The 12,926-nt window shown below is 40.9% G+C and overlaps 1 protein-coding gene across 1 annotated transcript; it reads right to left on the bottom strand.

The window, feature by feature from the left end:
- Nucleotides 1-1,918: 1,918 nt before the first annotated feature.
- LOC311000109 (uncharacterized protein) lies at nucleotides 1,919-12,447 on the bottom strand. Its single transcript, XM_083990743.1, has 6 exons — nucleotides 11,966-12,447; nucleotides 11,572-11,774; nucleotides 10,741-11,345; nucleotides 3,408-3,913; nucleotides 3,086-3,288; nucleotides 1,919-2,993 (listed from the first exon to the last, which is right to left on the bottom strand). The coding sequence occupies exons 1-6, from the start codon at nucleotides 12,426-12,428 to the stop codon at nucleotides 2,385-2,387; spliced, it is 2,589 nt and encodes an 862-aa protein (XP_083846869.1). The 5' UTR covers nucleotides 12,429-12,447; the 3' UTR covers nucleotides 1,919-2,384.
- Nucleotides 12,448-12,926: the final 479 nt, after the last annotated feature.

The raw sequence follows: 12,926 nt of genomic DNA, 5'->3' as shown, positions 1-12,926 counted from the left end.
CTGGATTTATTCAATGACTGAGAGTGTTTTATTTGTGAGACAGGAGATGAACTCACTTCATGTGGTGCCAGTAGCACTGACCTCTAACTTCTGTGGTCAACACAACATAAACACACAACAAGCCCAGCCCAACAAGTATCCAGTGTTGTTTCAGCACAACTTTCCAGAGGTGGTGTGAATCGGCATATAAAACACGCTCATGAGCTTAGATTACATTTATTCAAATATCAAACCATTTCAATATGTACATTTTAAAATATACACTGAACAATGATTTAAGACAGGTGGAAACAACATTGAGAAGTTATTAAACCAACTAAGATTTTAAGAGCCAGTAAAACAAAATACCACAAAAAAAAAAAAAAAAAACGGGGGATGTGGATGGAAATAAGTAGTTCCCATGGCAACCCCTGACGATAAAGCATCAATCTTGACGGGGCTGATGGTGATAAAAGAGGATATAACTCTGTGTGATTCTTTATTGAAGTGGGATTAGTCGTCTCACACATGCAACTCAGCACATTATACAAACACAACTCTGTTATCACACAGTCTCAGACGCACGCACGTACACACACAACACACCCAATACACTCCACTCTTGGCTTTCTTTATCTTTCAGACACACACTGCATAAACACATAAAACTCTGCTTCTCCTTCTCATACATTATTCACACACACACACACACACACACACACACATAGACACACACAGGTGAAAGCCTCTGAGGGAAACCTTGAAACGGCTTTTTATGAACAGAAACAGAAAACCTTGTGGCTGCTCCTCGACTTTTGAAGCATCAGTCTCTCTACAACTCTCTGCTTCTCTTTAAACGACACATACATTCATAGTTTCAACTAAATAGTTTAGTTTTCAACTAAACTATTTGTGCACCGTTGCCGCACACTTGCTTGAATCTAGTATCAATCAACGGGGATCATTAAACTTTGATGGGATCTTTAAAATTCCCATTTATTTTTAAAGGACCAAATATGAAAATGAATAAAAGAGATACTGCTCTACTCTAAAAATGAGTCATAACCAAGTCAGCAGCTGCTCAAAGCTGCATCCTCCACTGTATTATATAGTAGTATATTTGTATCATATATAAACTCAAATATCCTGTCTTTCTCTTTCTCTCCAAATAAATAAATAAATAAAAACCAGACAAACCCAAAGAGAGAAGTGTTGGATTCTATTCAATATTTCATTTTGTTGCCTCTCAAACATCTCTTATGGCCTCTGGTCCAGTGTGGCTGGAGTGGAAATTTCCACCTAGAGACTGGCGGCCTACAAGCGTGGAGAGGCAGCCGAGGGCCCTGGCAACATGAGCAGCGCCTCGCTGTGGCGGTGAAGGAGGACCTCTACTGTTCGACACATGCTACTGCAACACAAAGCTTTCTTTAAATGAGGACTTGCATATATCTTTTGACTAAATATCTAAATCGGTGATCGTATTACAAAGTCACCCCCAGCAGCTCTTGCATAAAATGACCCAACATTGTATCAATCATTTAAAGCAGCAGTGCAGAGTTGACGCCTCATTAGTATTATGGCTTTAACTCCACTAGACTGAAAAGTCAAATATTGTATTCTACTACTTTTCCATGAAGTGGCTGTCACTTTGAAGGCGTTGATTCCACAGTTTGATGTTTTGTCACATTTTTGTGGACTATTTTATATTTCACATCCTGAAGCTTTTTGGTACTTACAGCACATTGGGTGCAATTTCTTACAGTATATGAGGCTAGATTGTACACATATTTGTCAAGTTGCTGCAACGTAGGAAGTTATAAACCTCAGATTTCATCCACGGATAGCAGAACTGCAACACTAAACGCATTAAAATTCATAGGGGTTACGTTAGCTGAGACAGAAGACAGAAGATCAAATAAGCTCAAGTTCTGATGTTTTTATGTCTCTTTGTGCAGGTACAATCTCAGCTGATTTAGCTGACATATTTTACACATTTCAAGTATATTACTTGGAGTTTGATATATATATATACGTATATACATTTACAGAGAGAGAGTTTTGATATACGTATCTGCAGTAGTTTAAAGCACAAAAAGTTAAACAGGTCCTTTCTCAGGTCACTCTATGGAGCTTTAGTAACAACAGGTATGTAGCAGAAGATTGCAGATAAACACTCCACACCACCACAGCCACCCGCTTACAGTAGAGAAGACACACTTGAAACAAATACATTAATTCACATAAACCATCTGAATGCAGTTTAGTGTAGTCAGTCCAGAAGTAAACAGACAGTGAGATAAAACCTCACACTTTTAGTTGGGTCAGTAAAAATTGTGAAAACACAAAACCAGCTTCATTGTACAGCAAGTTAATATCTTCTATAGTTTCTACCTCTATATTTCCATCTATAACTTGGCTTTAGTCTGTGTATCGTCAGAACTCAGGTGAGCTCTGAAGAACTCCTGGATCTTCTTCCACAGGTGGACTTCAGCCGCAGCATGAGACCTCTGCTCACCCCCCCACAAGACTGGTTTACCTGCAAGCCAGTGAAAGCTGGAGGAGCAGTAGGGGCCATAAGGAGGCTCTAGATAATGTCCTGCTCCTGGGAGGTTCAAACTCTCAAAGTTCTCCTTCCCATGATGCTTCAGTCTCTTCACCATCTCCTCCATGTAAGCCTTGCTGTCCCAGTTGCGGTCGTCCTCTGCAGCTGCAAAGAGGAATCGACCCTCGGCTTGTTCAATGGGGACCAGGGTGGACTTGTTCTCCTCTGCCAGGGGATTGTCCAAAACATTCTTGACCATGTTGGCTCCCGACTCGGTGGGAATCATCTTGGTGATGTCAAACATCAATGCAGGGAGGATTTGGCTTTTCCTATAGAAGAGAGGTAAAGCTGTGTTGGCACAGCAGCCGTTGATCCACACTACAGCCTCAACATCTGGCAGGTAAGAGGCTATTGAAAGTGCAACATCTGCAGTTTTTGAAAGGGATAGCACACCAACTCCTTTACTGCCCACCTGTGGGGGGGGGAAAGCAAAAACAATCTACAACCATTCAACCAGATGAAGAGATGTGTTCCCCAAAATCACAGTTATATCAAAGATCTCACCTTGTCTTGTTTTCTCAAAAACTGTATCGCTTCCTCAAAATAATCCAGATGAAGCTGTTTGATATTCTTCGGCAGGTCGTCATGTCCGAACGCCACGACAGACAGAACCACAAATCCTCTGCTGGCCAGCAGAGAGGCCCGCTTCTCGGACAAATCTCCTCCTAAGATGTAGAGATCCAGCACGGCAGGGAACACACCATCTCCTGCAGCAGAGGAAACGAGGCAAAGCTAAATGACACACAGCTAACGTGATGAATGCAACTTTTAAATTTGGATAAATTCATTCTTAGTCTGAGAAATTTGCAACAATAACACAACCAACCCGGGGGAGTAAACAGAACTCCACGGATGTTCCCGTCTTTGACAGGGCGCCGGACGACCCCGTCTCCAATCAGAATCCTCTCGTTAGTCGCCTCTGCCAACATCCTTCCTCCCCCCTCCTCTTCATCTTCGTGCACAGAGAACTTCACCACATGAGGGTTTAGTGAATTCTTTATTTGAAACTTTTTGTGGAGGGTGTTCGGCCTCATCGACCACAGCAGACCCATGGGTTCAACTCCAACATAGCTCCCGCTGAGAGAGGAGTCTCTGTCCAGGTCAATCTCTCCGCTCCCATCAGCCCTGTATGTGGCCGAGGAGCTGAACTCCACCCCTCTCTCGTCTGTTGACCTGGCTCTCAGAGCAACCAGCTGCCTGGACCTCAGCCCAGACACCTTCACCTGAACGGGATCGTCGAATAAACACCTGGAGCTCGGCAGCAGCCTCAGTCTGACCTGGGAGGACATCTCGTCTGAAGTAACAGACTTTCTCCTCACTTTAGACTTTGATCTGTGACAAAGGAAACAGAATTGGTGATATATCAAGAGGGCAGTGTGACATAGCAGAACCAACCAGAGCTAAACTTCAGCTCTGTTTACTACCTGCTGCCAACATGTTATGTCAAAATGTCATAAGTAAAAGTATGTTATACAAAAATACAAGAAAGCAAAAACAAAAGAAAAGATTATGATATGATCTGTATACTACTTACTGCTGTAACATGCTATGTCAAAATATCATAAGTAAAAGAATGTTACATCAAAATGCAAAATGCAAAATGCAAAAAAAAAATAATGATAAAATAAGGGGGAAAAAAAATCTGAAAGAAAAGATTATGATAAATATTTTTTATTCTGTGTGTAATGGGGGCGGGACTAGATAAGCTTTTGCTTCTCCCGCTTTCCCTTTCGGCCATGTGTATGTATTATTTGAACTAAGATGAAGTGTGATGATGATGATTTAAATTGACATGCCCAAAATAAAAAAGAATAAATAAAAAATAAAAAATAAAAAAAATCAACTGATCATGACCAAAACAAAGCTGATTAAAGAAACTAAGGTAACACTTCTGTTCTTCATTTATAACGCATGAATATTCATTAGTATGTAGTTTATAAATACAGTTAGTGCTTATCTATGATGAGTAAAACATTTTAACTGTGTTTCTAAACTACATACTAATGAGTATTCATGTGTTATAAATGATGAATTCAGTATTTAATGCTTAATTAATGCTTAATAGTGTGTACTTTATGTAACGGCGGTCCGTGGGTAGAGTCACAGTCAGGAGGTACCAGTCAGGAGAAGTGACAGCGTGTGGCGGTTAGCAGTAGGCTACTTAGGGTTGCAAAATTCCGGGAATTTTCAAAGTTGGAAACTTTCCATGGGAATTAATGGGAATATATGGGAATTAATGGGAATATATGGGAATAAACGGGAATAAATCCGAAATTTACAAAATTGATTGGGGAGGGTGAGTAAAATTTTACTCAACATTCATGTTTTTGTGGTTCAGTAAAATAATTGATTGTTCATACAAGAATTAAAACTTGATAAAGTTCTACTCACAAAATAAATCTGTTGAAATGTCATGTTTTTAAATTATATTATTTTGCATGGATGTCTGCTTATGACAAAACAAAATATTTACATTTATGTTTGGATATGATCCAGTTTGTCTAAATTAATTACCCCCAATTTCTAGTTAATTCCCATACATTCCCAATAATTCCCATACATTTCCATAATTCCCATAAATTCCCATAATTCCCATGGAAAGTTTCCAATTTGGAATATTTCCAAAATTCCCCAGCTTAAAGGAGTATTATCGCAAAATTCGGCCACTAGATGGAGCCAGGCGGAGCTTATCAGATATAAACAAGTGGGCAGCTGTCAGAGAGAGAGAGCAGCCTCATTTAGTCCCCCCCCGCCCCCCCTCCTTCTCCCTCCCCCCTCCTCCTCCCTCGCCAGGCTGAATGAACGTGCAATCGCGGGAAAACGAAAACTCGCTAGTGGAAGCGGCAGCTCTACGTCGCGCACAACCACAACAACGACAACAACAACTGAAACGTCCTCCTCCTTAATAACGCTGAGAGGACAGCTGAAGAAAGACACGGGACGTGGAGACAAAGTGTTCTACCAGCGATTCAGTGACTGTGAGCACCCTAACACTGCTACATTACTTACTGTTGCATATTTGTCCGGTTCGGAGGTCGGATTTGCGAGTTCCGAGTGCATTTTAACGCAGCAAGCGCCGGGCCGGCTTGGATCATAACAAAGACAAATGCTGCATTTGCCCCACGGACACTATACTGTTGGCGATTTTTTTTGTAAATTTAGTTATGGCTCCCCCCGACCCATCTTTTACATATGTCAGCTTATTTTATGCTATTACTGCTGTATTTGCGATAATGCTCCTTTAACTTCCCATGGAAAGTTTCTGGAAATTTTTCGGAAATTTACTGGAAATTTTCCACCCCTTTGCAACCCTAGCAGTACTTAAGTTAAACTCACTCACCCATAAAAAAAGACGTACTAATCCACTTGCCACCTCTTGGTGAAACGGTTAGCATCGTCGCCCGCGGTGTGAGACACCGGGGTTGGAAACCCTCTCAGGGCAGGCCAGAACAACGTCAGTCACACTTATTATAAAGTGTTGCCAAAACTAATAGTAAAATGCCTCTGGCAACAACTTGAATAGTTTATTAGAATAACTACAACTTGTTTTATTTGAACCGCTGGCACAGCATCGTGCAATTGTACTGCTATTGCCGCAGACCTGAGTCGCTTAATCTTGTGTATAATTGTTTCAGACACATATTTAATCAACAATTCATATCTCACCTGTTGGCAGCTCTTGTTTTCAGGGGGTAGCCTAAACTTATTAATTCAGTTGGGTAACTCTTTGAGAGCAACAATTTAAGGTCTGATTTGGTTATTCAGTCAGAGTCTGTATCCAAAGTGGCCAATGCGAAAGTATAGGAGACACACACATATGCAGAAATGTGTGTGTGTTCCCTAGTGTAAACAGATGATTGACAATCGGTTGTGTGTTTGGACTGATTGTCATGTGCGTACTCGATCAGCATCTCTCAGTGGAAGTGATGAAGAAAAGGCAGAAATGTGACGTACTGGCAGTAAAAGAAGCTGCCCATCATAAAAAAGGGAAATCCTTAGCTGCAGGTTTAAGAGTCTTCTCTGTGTCCTGATGGTGCGAATGTATTAAATATTCAATCTGAACTATTGTCACAGCATAGTGTACTTTTAGGACCTACAATGAATTCCTGTACGTTTGGTGTGTGTGTGATTTAGGAGGCCAGATGTAGCTACAGTTGGTGTTTTGGCCTCCGCCTTATCACACTTAAAAATATGCACAAAAGACTGCAAAACACATAGCTATTTGTTATCAATAACAATAATATCATTCTATCTCTACAGAGTTGTCAAACGTTATGGTATTGTATTGTCTTCTTTTACTACCATTATGGTCATCAGGTGATTTTAGTGCCATAAATATCAGAGAGCTGATTAATCTGGATAAAAAATACTATTCAGCGACTTCATATAGTAGGATCATAGTGGATGTTGCATGTTTCCTCTGTTCGTTGCACCAAAACAGAAGCAAACTGTCTTCAAAGAACGGCTTGAATGGGTAAATAGTCATTAATGATCACTGCCATGGGCTAGTAGCTCTGATGCCCCATCACTATGAAAGGAATGATTATTGATTTACACGTGCACTGCTTCCGTATTAGTCTAACTGTTTCAGTGGAAGTTATGTGCTGTAACTTGTGCAAAGTAAACAATCTGTGACCTACAGACTTGTTACCGGGGGCAGCTGCTCTTAACACAATGTAGCCATTCAAGTTTTGCTTCGGTCACCCAACAGAAACATGGCGGCGAAGAAAAACCAGTACAGTGTCAGAACAAAACGTGAAGAGTTACCGTCCGTGGACAGAAGATAACGTTAGCTCACCTGTTAATCTTCTTTTCACGCAGGTAAAGTTCAAACAAAAGTCACTGGGGACACAAAGTAAGATGGATTGTTTACAGAAGCTCCTCGTCAATCGCCGAGTCCTAGAACCCGCAGGCAGGAAACGGTGGCTCCTTCACAATAAAAGCCTTACAACCAATGAGCGCTAAAAAAAAAAAAGAAAAAAAGAAAAGAAAAAAGGAGCAGTGAAAGGAAATATCGTGTCTACAATATCAAAAACTTAACCAGGAACAACTTTCCCCCAACACTGTCTTTTTTGCCCACAAGTTCATGCTACACAACAAATATGCTAGAGTAAAAAAGAAAAAAAGAAAACACCAAATAATAATAAATAGGAATTAGTTACAGTTTACAAGTTAAAAAGCCAGAGCCTGTAATGTTTTTTTGTAAGTGTTTTTGTTTTTTACTTACATAGATAATGTAGTGTCTTATTGTTCAAATTCAATAATTAAGTGCAGGAAAGTTGGTTGGGTGTTTGACCATTTTCTTATGGACATTTCCAAAAATAACAGAAAGCCAAATTCTTACTTTGAAGCTTGACAAAAATATAGTATTACATGAAATATAACTGTTTCAACATTTAGTTATTTAATTTATTCTTTTCCTTATAAAAAACAAAAAACAAAAACGTAATTTCAAACCACCTACTTATCCAACTTAGAGGTAGCTCAGCTGCATGGGGTGCATATACCTCCACTTAGTGGTCAGAGTAAAGCTTGACAGGCCCTGTGCAGGAAAGACCTTGTGAGTGTGGGAGACACAGAAACAGACACAGAGCGCTCTGATATTCTTTAATAAAACATCTCACAACAATACATAAGATGCATTATTAATTCTACAATGGACAACACATGACAGCGATAATCGGTATCTAATTTCAGCTGTATCCAACTGAGAGCTGCAATTATTAGTTGATTGATTTATTGCCAGAAAAATAGCCACTTATTCTGACAGTTATGTCATAGATGGGATGTTTTTCTCCCTGTTTATATGATGTGTGTGTGTGTGTGTGTTTTGCATCTACAACTTGGCTCTATTCTGTGTATGGTCACAGCTCAGGTGAGCTCTGAAGAACTCCTGGATCTTCTTCCACAGGTGGACTTCAGCTGCTGCGTGAGACCTTGGCTCACCCCCCCACAAGACTGGTCTACCAGCAAGCAAGTGAAGACTGGAGGGGCAGTAGGGTCCATAAGGATGCTCTAGGTAGGTTGAAGTTAGAGACTCTCTCTTTGCAGCTTTAGACTTTAATCTGTGACAAAGGAAACAGGATTGGTGATATATTAAGAGGGCAGTGTGAGCAGAACCAAAATCAACTGATCATGACCAAAACATCTCCACCACGACAACTGATTAAAAGAAACTAATAGTAAAATGCTTCTGATAACAACTTGAACAGTTTATTAGCATAACTACAACTACTTTATTTGAACTGCTGACACAGCATCATGAAATTGTACTCTTATTGCTCTAAACTTGAGTTGGTTAGGAATTGTTTCAGACACACGTTCGTACGTTGGAGGGGTCAGACATACAAACATCAACGTAAAAACTCACATTTATGTGAGATTTTTTAATGTGAGTTTTTACGTTGGTGTAGGAGCCAATATGAGTTTTTGTTGATTAACTTGTGTTTTGTCATTATGTGAGTGAGAGTGTGCGTGACTGGGTGTGTCTAGCCCCATCTGGTGGGCACCTGTGAGGAGGGTGGAGCTGGAGGAGCAGGAGACCTTAAAACCAAGCAGCACTGCATCCAGGCGTGGTTGGGAAAGGCAACACGTTTTTGACCGTGCTGAGGCCTGCAATCCTGCCCTAATCCCAGTTCTTATGTTATGTTATGTTGATCAATCTAAAGCACTCTGTATTTACAATAAATGGTCAAAAAGGGACCAACTGGAACATTTTCTCATAGTCATATTTCATCTTTCAACCAACTCCATGTGTCAAGCTTAAGTCTGGACCAGCCACCAAAAGGAGTAATTAAAATTGCTTCTACAGTTGGTGTTGTCTAACTGTGCGGAGCCCAAACTGATGACAATTTTCTGTCCTTGTGATAGACAATAAAGTTTTTTTTTAATTGAATTGAATTGAATTGAATTGAATTGAATTGAATATCAACAATTCATATCTCACCTGTTTGGCACATCTTTGGTTATTCAGTCAGAGTCTGTATCCAAAGTGGCTAATATGAAAGTAGGAGACACAAACACACATGCAGAAATGTGTGTGTGTTCCCTGTAAACAGATGATGGACAATCGGTTGTGTTTGGACTGTTTGTCATGTGAATAGTTGAACAACTTTTTCCCCAACACTGTCTTTATAGCCTACACAAGTTCATACACAAAGCTACACACCAAAAATGCTAGAGAAAAAAAAAACACACACCAAATAATGATGAACCAAAATATGATTTTAAATTAGCTATAGTAGTAGTAAGTTAAAAAGACAGAGCATATAGTAGGTTTTGTGTGTTTTTGTTTTTACTTTAGATAATGTGGTGTCTTATTGTTAGAAACAATTAATTCAATGCAGGAAAATTGGTTGGGGATTTGACAATTTTTCTTATGGACATTTCCAAAAATAACAGACAGCTGTATGACGACCTAGGTACGTTTCATCAGTTTGTTTTCTGGGAATAATTGGTCTATGACACACAAAATGTTGCTTTGAAGCTTGACAGAAATATAATGTTATATGCTATACTATAACTGTTTCAATTTTTTCCTTAAAAAAAATAACAACAACAAAAAAACTGTAACCAGAATATTACAGCAGACTTCGAGGGAGCTCAGCTGCATGGGGTGGTTATACCGCCACCTAGTGGCCAGAGTAAAGCTTGACAGGCCCTGTGCAGGAAAGACCTTGTGAATGTGGGAAAAAGCCAGAGAAACAGACATAGAGCGCTCTCTGATATTCTTTAATAAAACATCTCACCACAATACAGAAGATGTATTATTAATTTCACATGCCAACACATGACAGCGATAATCACTATCTAATTTTAGCTGTATCCAACTGAGAGCTGCATTTATTGCCAGAAAAGTAGCCACTTGTTCTGTCAGTTATTAAAGTCATAGATTTGATGTTTTTCTCTTTGTTTATATGATTTAATGTCATACATTTCTGGCATACTTCTCTTAGCACAAGAAGGCAAACTGAAGGCGCAGTCGGATTCGGTCAGGTGGCGCAGCAAGCAGTCTGCAATTTATATTTGCATTCACATTTTTGTTCACCCAATACTGTACATTGGGGGGTTAGATAAAAATGATAAAATAAAATAAAAATGGTTGAAAATGGTTTAAAAAGAAAACTAGACACCCCTATATATATATTTTTTGCATCTACAACTTGGCTCTATTCTGTCTATGGTCACAGCTCAGGTGAGCTCTGAAGAACTCCTGGATTTTCTTCCACAGGTGGACTTCAGCTGCTGCGTGAGACCTCGGCTCACCCCCCCACAAGACTGGTTTACCTGCAAAAGCATGAAAGCTGGAGGGGCAGTAGGGTCCATAAGGAGGCTCTAGATAATGTCCTGCTCCTGGGTAGCTCACATTCTCAAAGTTCTCCTTCCCATGATGCTTCAGTCTCTCCACCATCTCCTCCATGTAAGCCTTGCTGTCCCAGTTGAGGTCGTCCTCTGCAGCTACAAAGAGGAATCGACCCTTGGCTTGTTCAATGGGGACCAGTGTGGACTTGTTCTCCTCTGCCAGGGGGTTGTCACCACAATACTTGACCAAGGCAGCCCCTGACTCAGTGGTGATTGCCTTGCTGGCATTAAACATCAATGCAGGGAGGATTTGGCTTTTCCTATAGAAGAGAGGTAAGGCTGTGTTGGCAGAGCAGCCGTTGATCCACACTACAGCCTCAACATCTGGCAGGTAAGAGGCTATTGAAAGTGCAATATCTGCACTTTTTGAAAGGGATAGCACACCAACTCCTTTACTGCCCACCTGTGGAAAAACATTTACACTATCAGTCTTTTTGGAGTGGAGATTTTATTGGATGCATCTCCTAAGGCAAAGGAATGGTAGTTTGACATTTGTCTTCTTGCAATCATGCTGCAAATGGGGCCAAGTCAACCATTAGATTTCGCTCTGTTAATGCTCCAACATTTGAAGCACAATTTTTTTTAAAATGGGATAACCAGAACCATTGCAGTCTTTTTTAACCACTCACCTTGTCTTGTTTTCCTAACAACTCTATTGCCTCTTCAAAATAATCCAGATGAACCTCCCTGATGTTCCTTGGCTGGTCATCGTGACCGTACAGTGCTAGAGTCAGAACCACAAATCCTCTGCTGGCCAGGAGAGAGGCTCTTTTCTCTGATAAACCTCCACCAAATGTGTACAGGTCCAGCACAGCAGGGAAAGGACCCACTCCTGTAGAGACCAGAGGAATGTGAGAGTGCTACACTGTTGGCTGTATCATCCTGTGGCTCAACAAACAAAAAGTACTTCGCTAAATTTATTTTTGGTTTTGGCTCTTGATAAGATTTGTAAATGACGAAAACGTTTACTGATTCAACAAATTATAGCAAAAAAAGGAAAAAGATAAATACAAATCCACCAACCTGGGGGAGTAAACAGAACTCCACGAATATTCCCGTCTTTGACAGGGCGCCGGACAACCCCGTCTCCAATCAGAATCCTCTCGTTAGTCGCCTCTGCCAACATCCTTCCTCCCCCCTCCTCTTCATCTTTATGCACAGAGAACTTCACCACATGGGGATTTAGTGAATTTGTTTTTTGAAACTTTTTGTGGAGGGTGTTCGGCCTCATCGACCACAGCAGACCCATGGGTTCAACTCCAACATAGCTCCCGCTGAGAGAGGAGTCTCTGTCCAGGTCAATCACCCCACTCTTATCAGCCCTGTATGTGGCTGAGGAGCTGAACTCCACCCCTCTCTCGTCTGTTGACCTGGCTCTCAGAGCAACCAGCTGCCTGGACCTCAACCCAGACACCTTCACCTGAACGGGCTCGTCGAATAAACATCTGGAGCTCGGCAGCAGCCTCAGTCTGACCTGGGAGGACATCTCGTCTGAAGTAACAGACTTTCTCCTCACTTTAGACTTTGATCTGTGACAAAGAAAACAGGACAGTTATAATTCAGCCACGTGTTCACGCTGTGTGCCAAAGAACAGAGTTAATGTTTATACTCCACACATCAACCCCTTAACACCAATCAATCAAGGTTTGTATGCCAGGTCTATCTGAATACTGTTATTGTTATCACATGCTGCACACTCTGCCACAGTTCACCATCATCTTCAATATCTGTCGTGGAAATTCTCTGTTGCTGATGAAGAATGAAATATTGACTCACCGGCCGACAAGCTTTTATTTCCTTTGCAAAGAAAAGGTCAATCAACATGCGAGCGGTTCAAGATGAAGAAAAGACCCCGAACATGGGGAAAGCCTATACATTTATAGCTAAGGGAAGGTCCACCTCTGGGGTGTGTTTGTGTCCTTTAGCCGGCCCCTTCCCTGATTGTCTTTTCACACCTTTGTCTTTGAAGGTATCGTCACCGGTC

Source organism: Trachurus trachurus, assembly GCF_905171665.1.
Source record: "Trachurus trachurus genome assembly, chromosome: 17".
Lineage (NCBI taxonomy): Eukaryota > Metazoa > Chordata > Actinopteri > Carangiformes > Carangidae > Trachurus > Trachurus trachurus.
This window is presented reverse-complemented; position numbering and strand designations above follow the sequence as displayed.

Bases quoted from the DNA above. Each gene is read 5' to 3' on its own strand.
- LOC311000109 (XM_083990743.1), bottom strand. From the start codon at position 12,428: ATGTCCTCCCAGGTCAGACTGAGGCTGCTGCCGAGCTCCAGATGTTTA. The intron at 3,914-10,740 runs GTAGATGCAAAA...CCTTTGTCACAG, and splicing joins AGACAGAATAGAGCCAAGTT to ATCAAAGTCTAAAGTGAGGA. The intron at 2,994-3,085 runs GTGAGATCTTTG...CCCCCCCCACAG, and splicing joins TTTTGAGAAAACAAGACAAG to GTGGGCAGTAAAGGAGTTGG.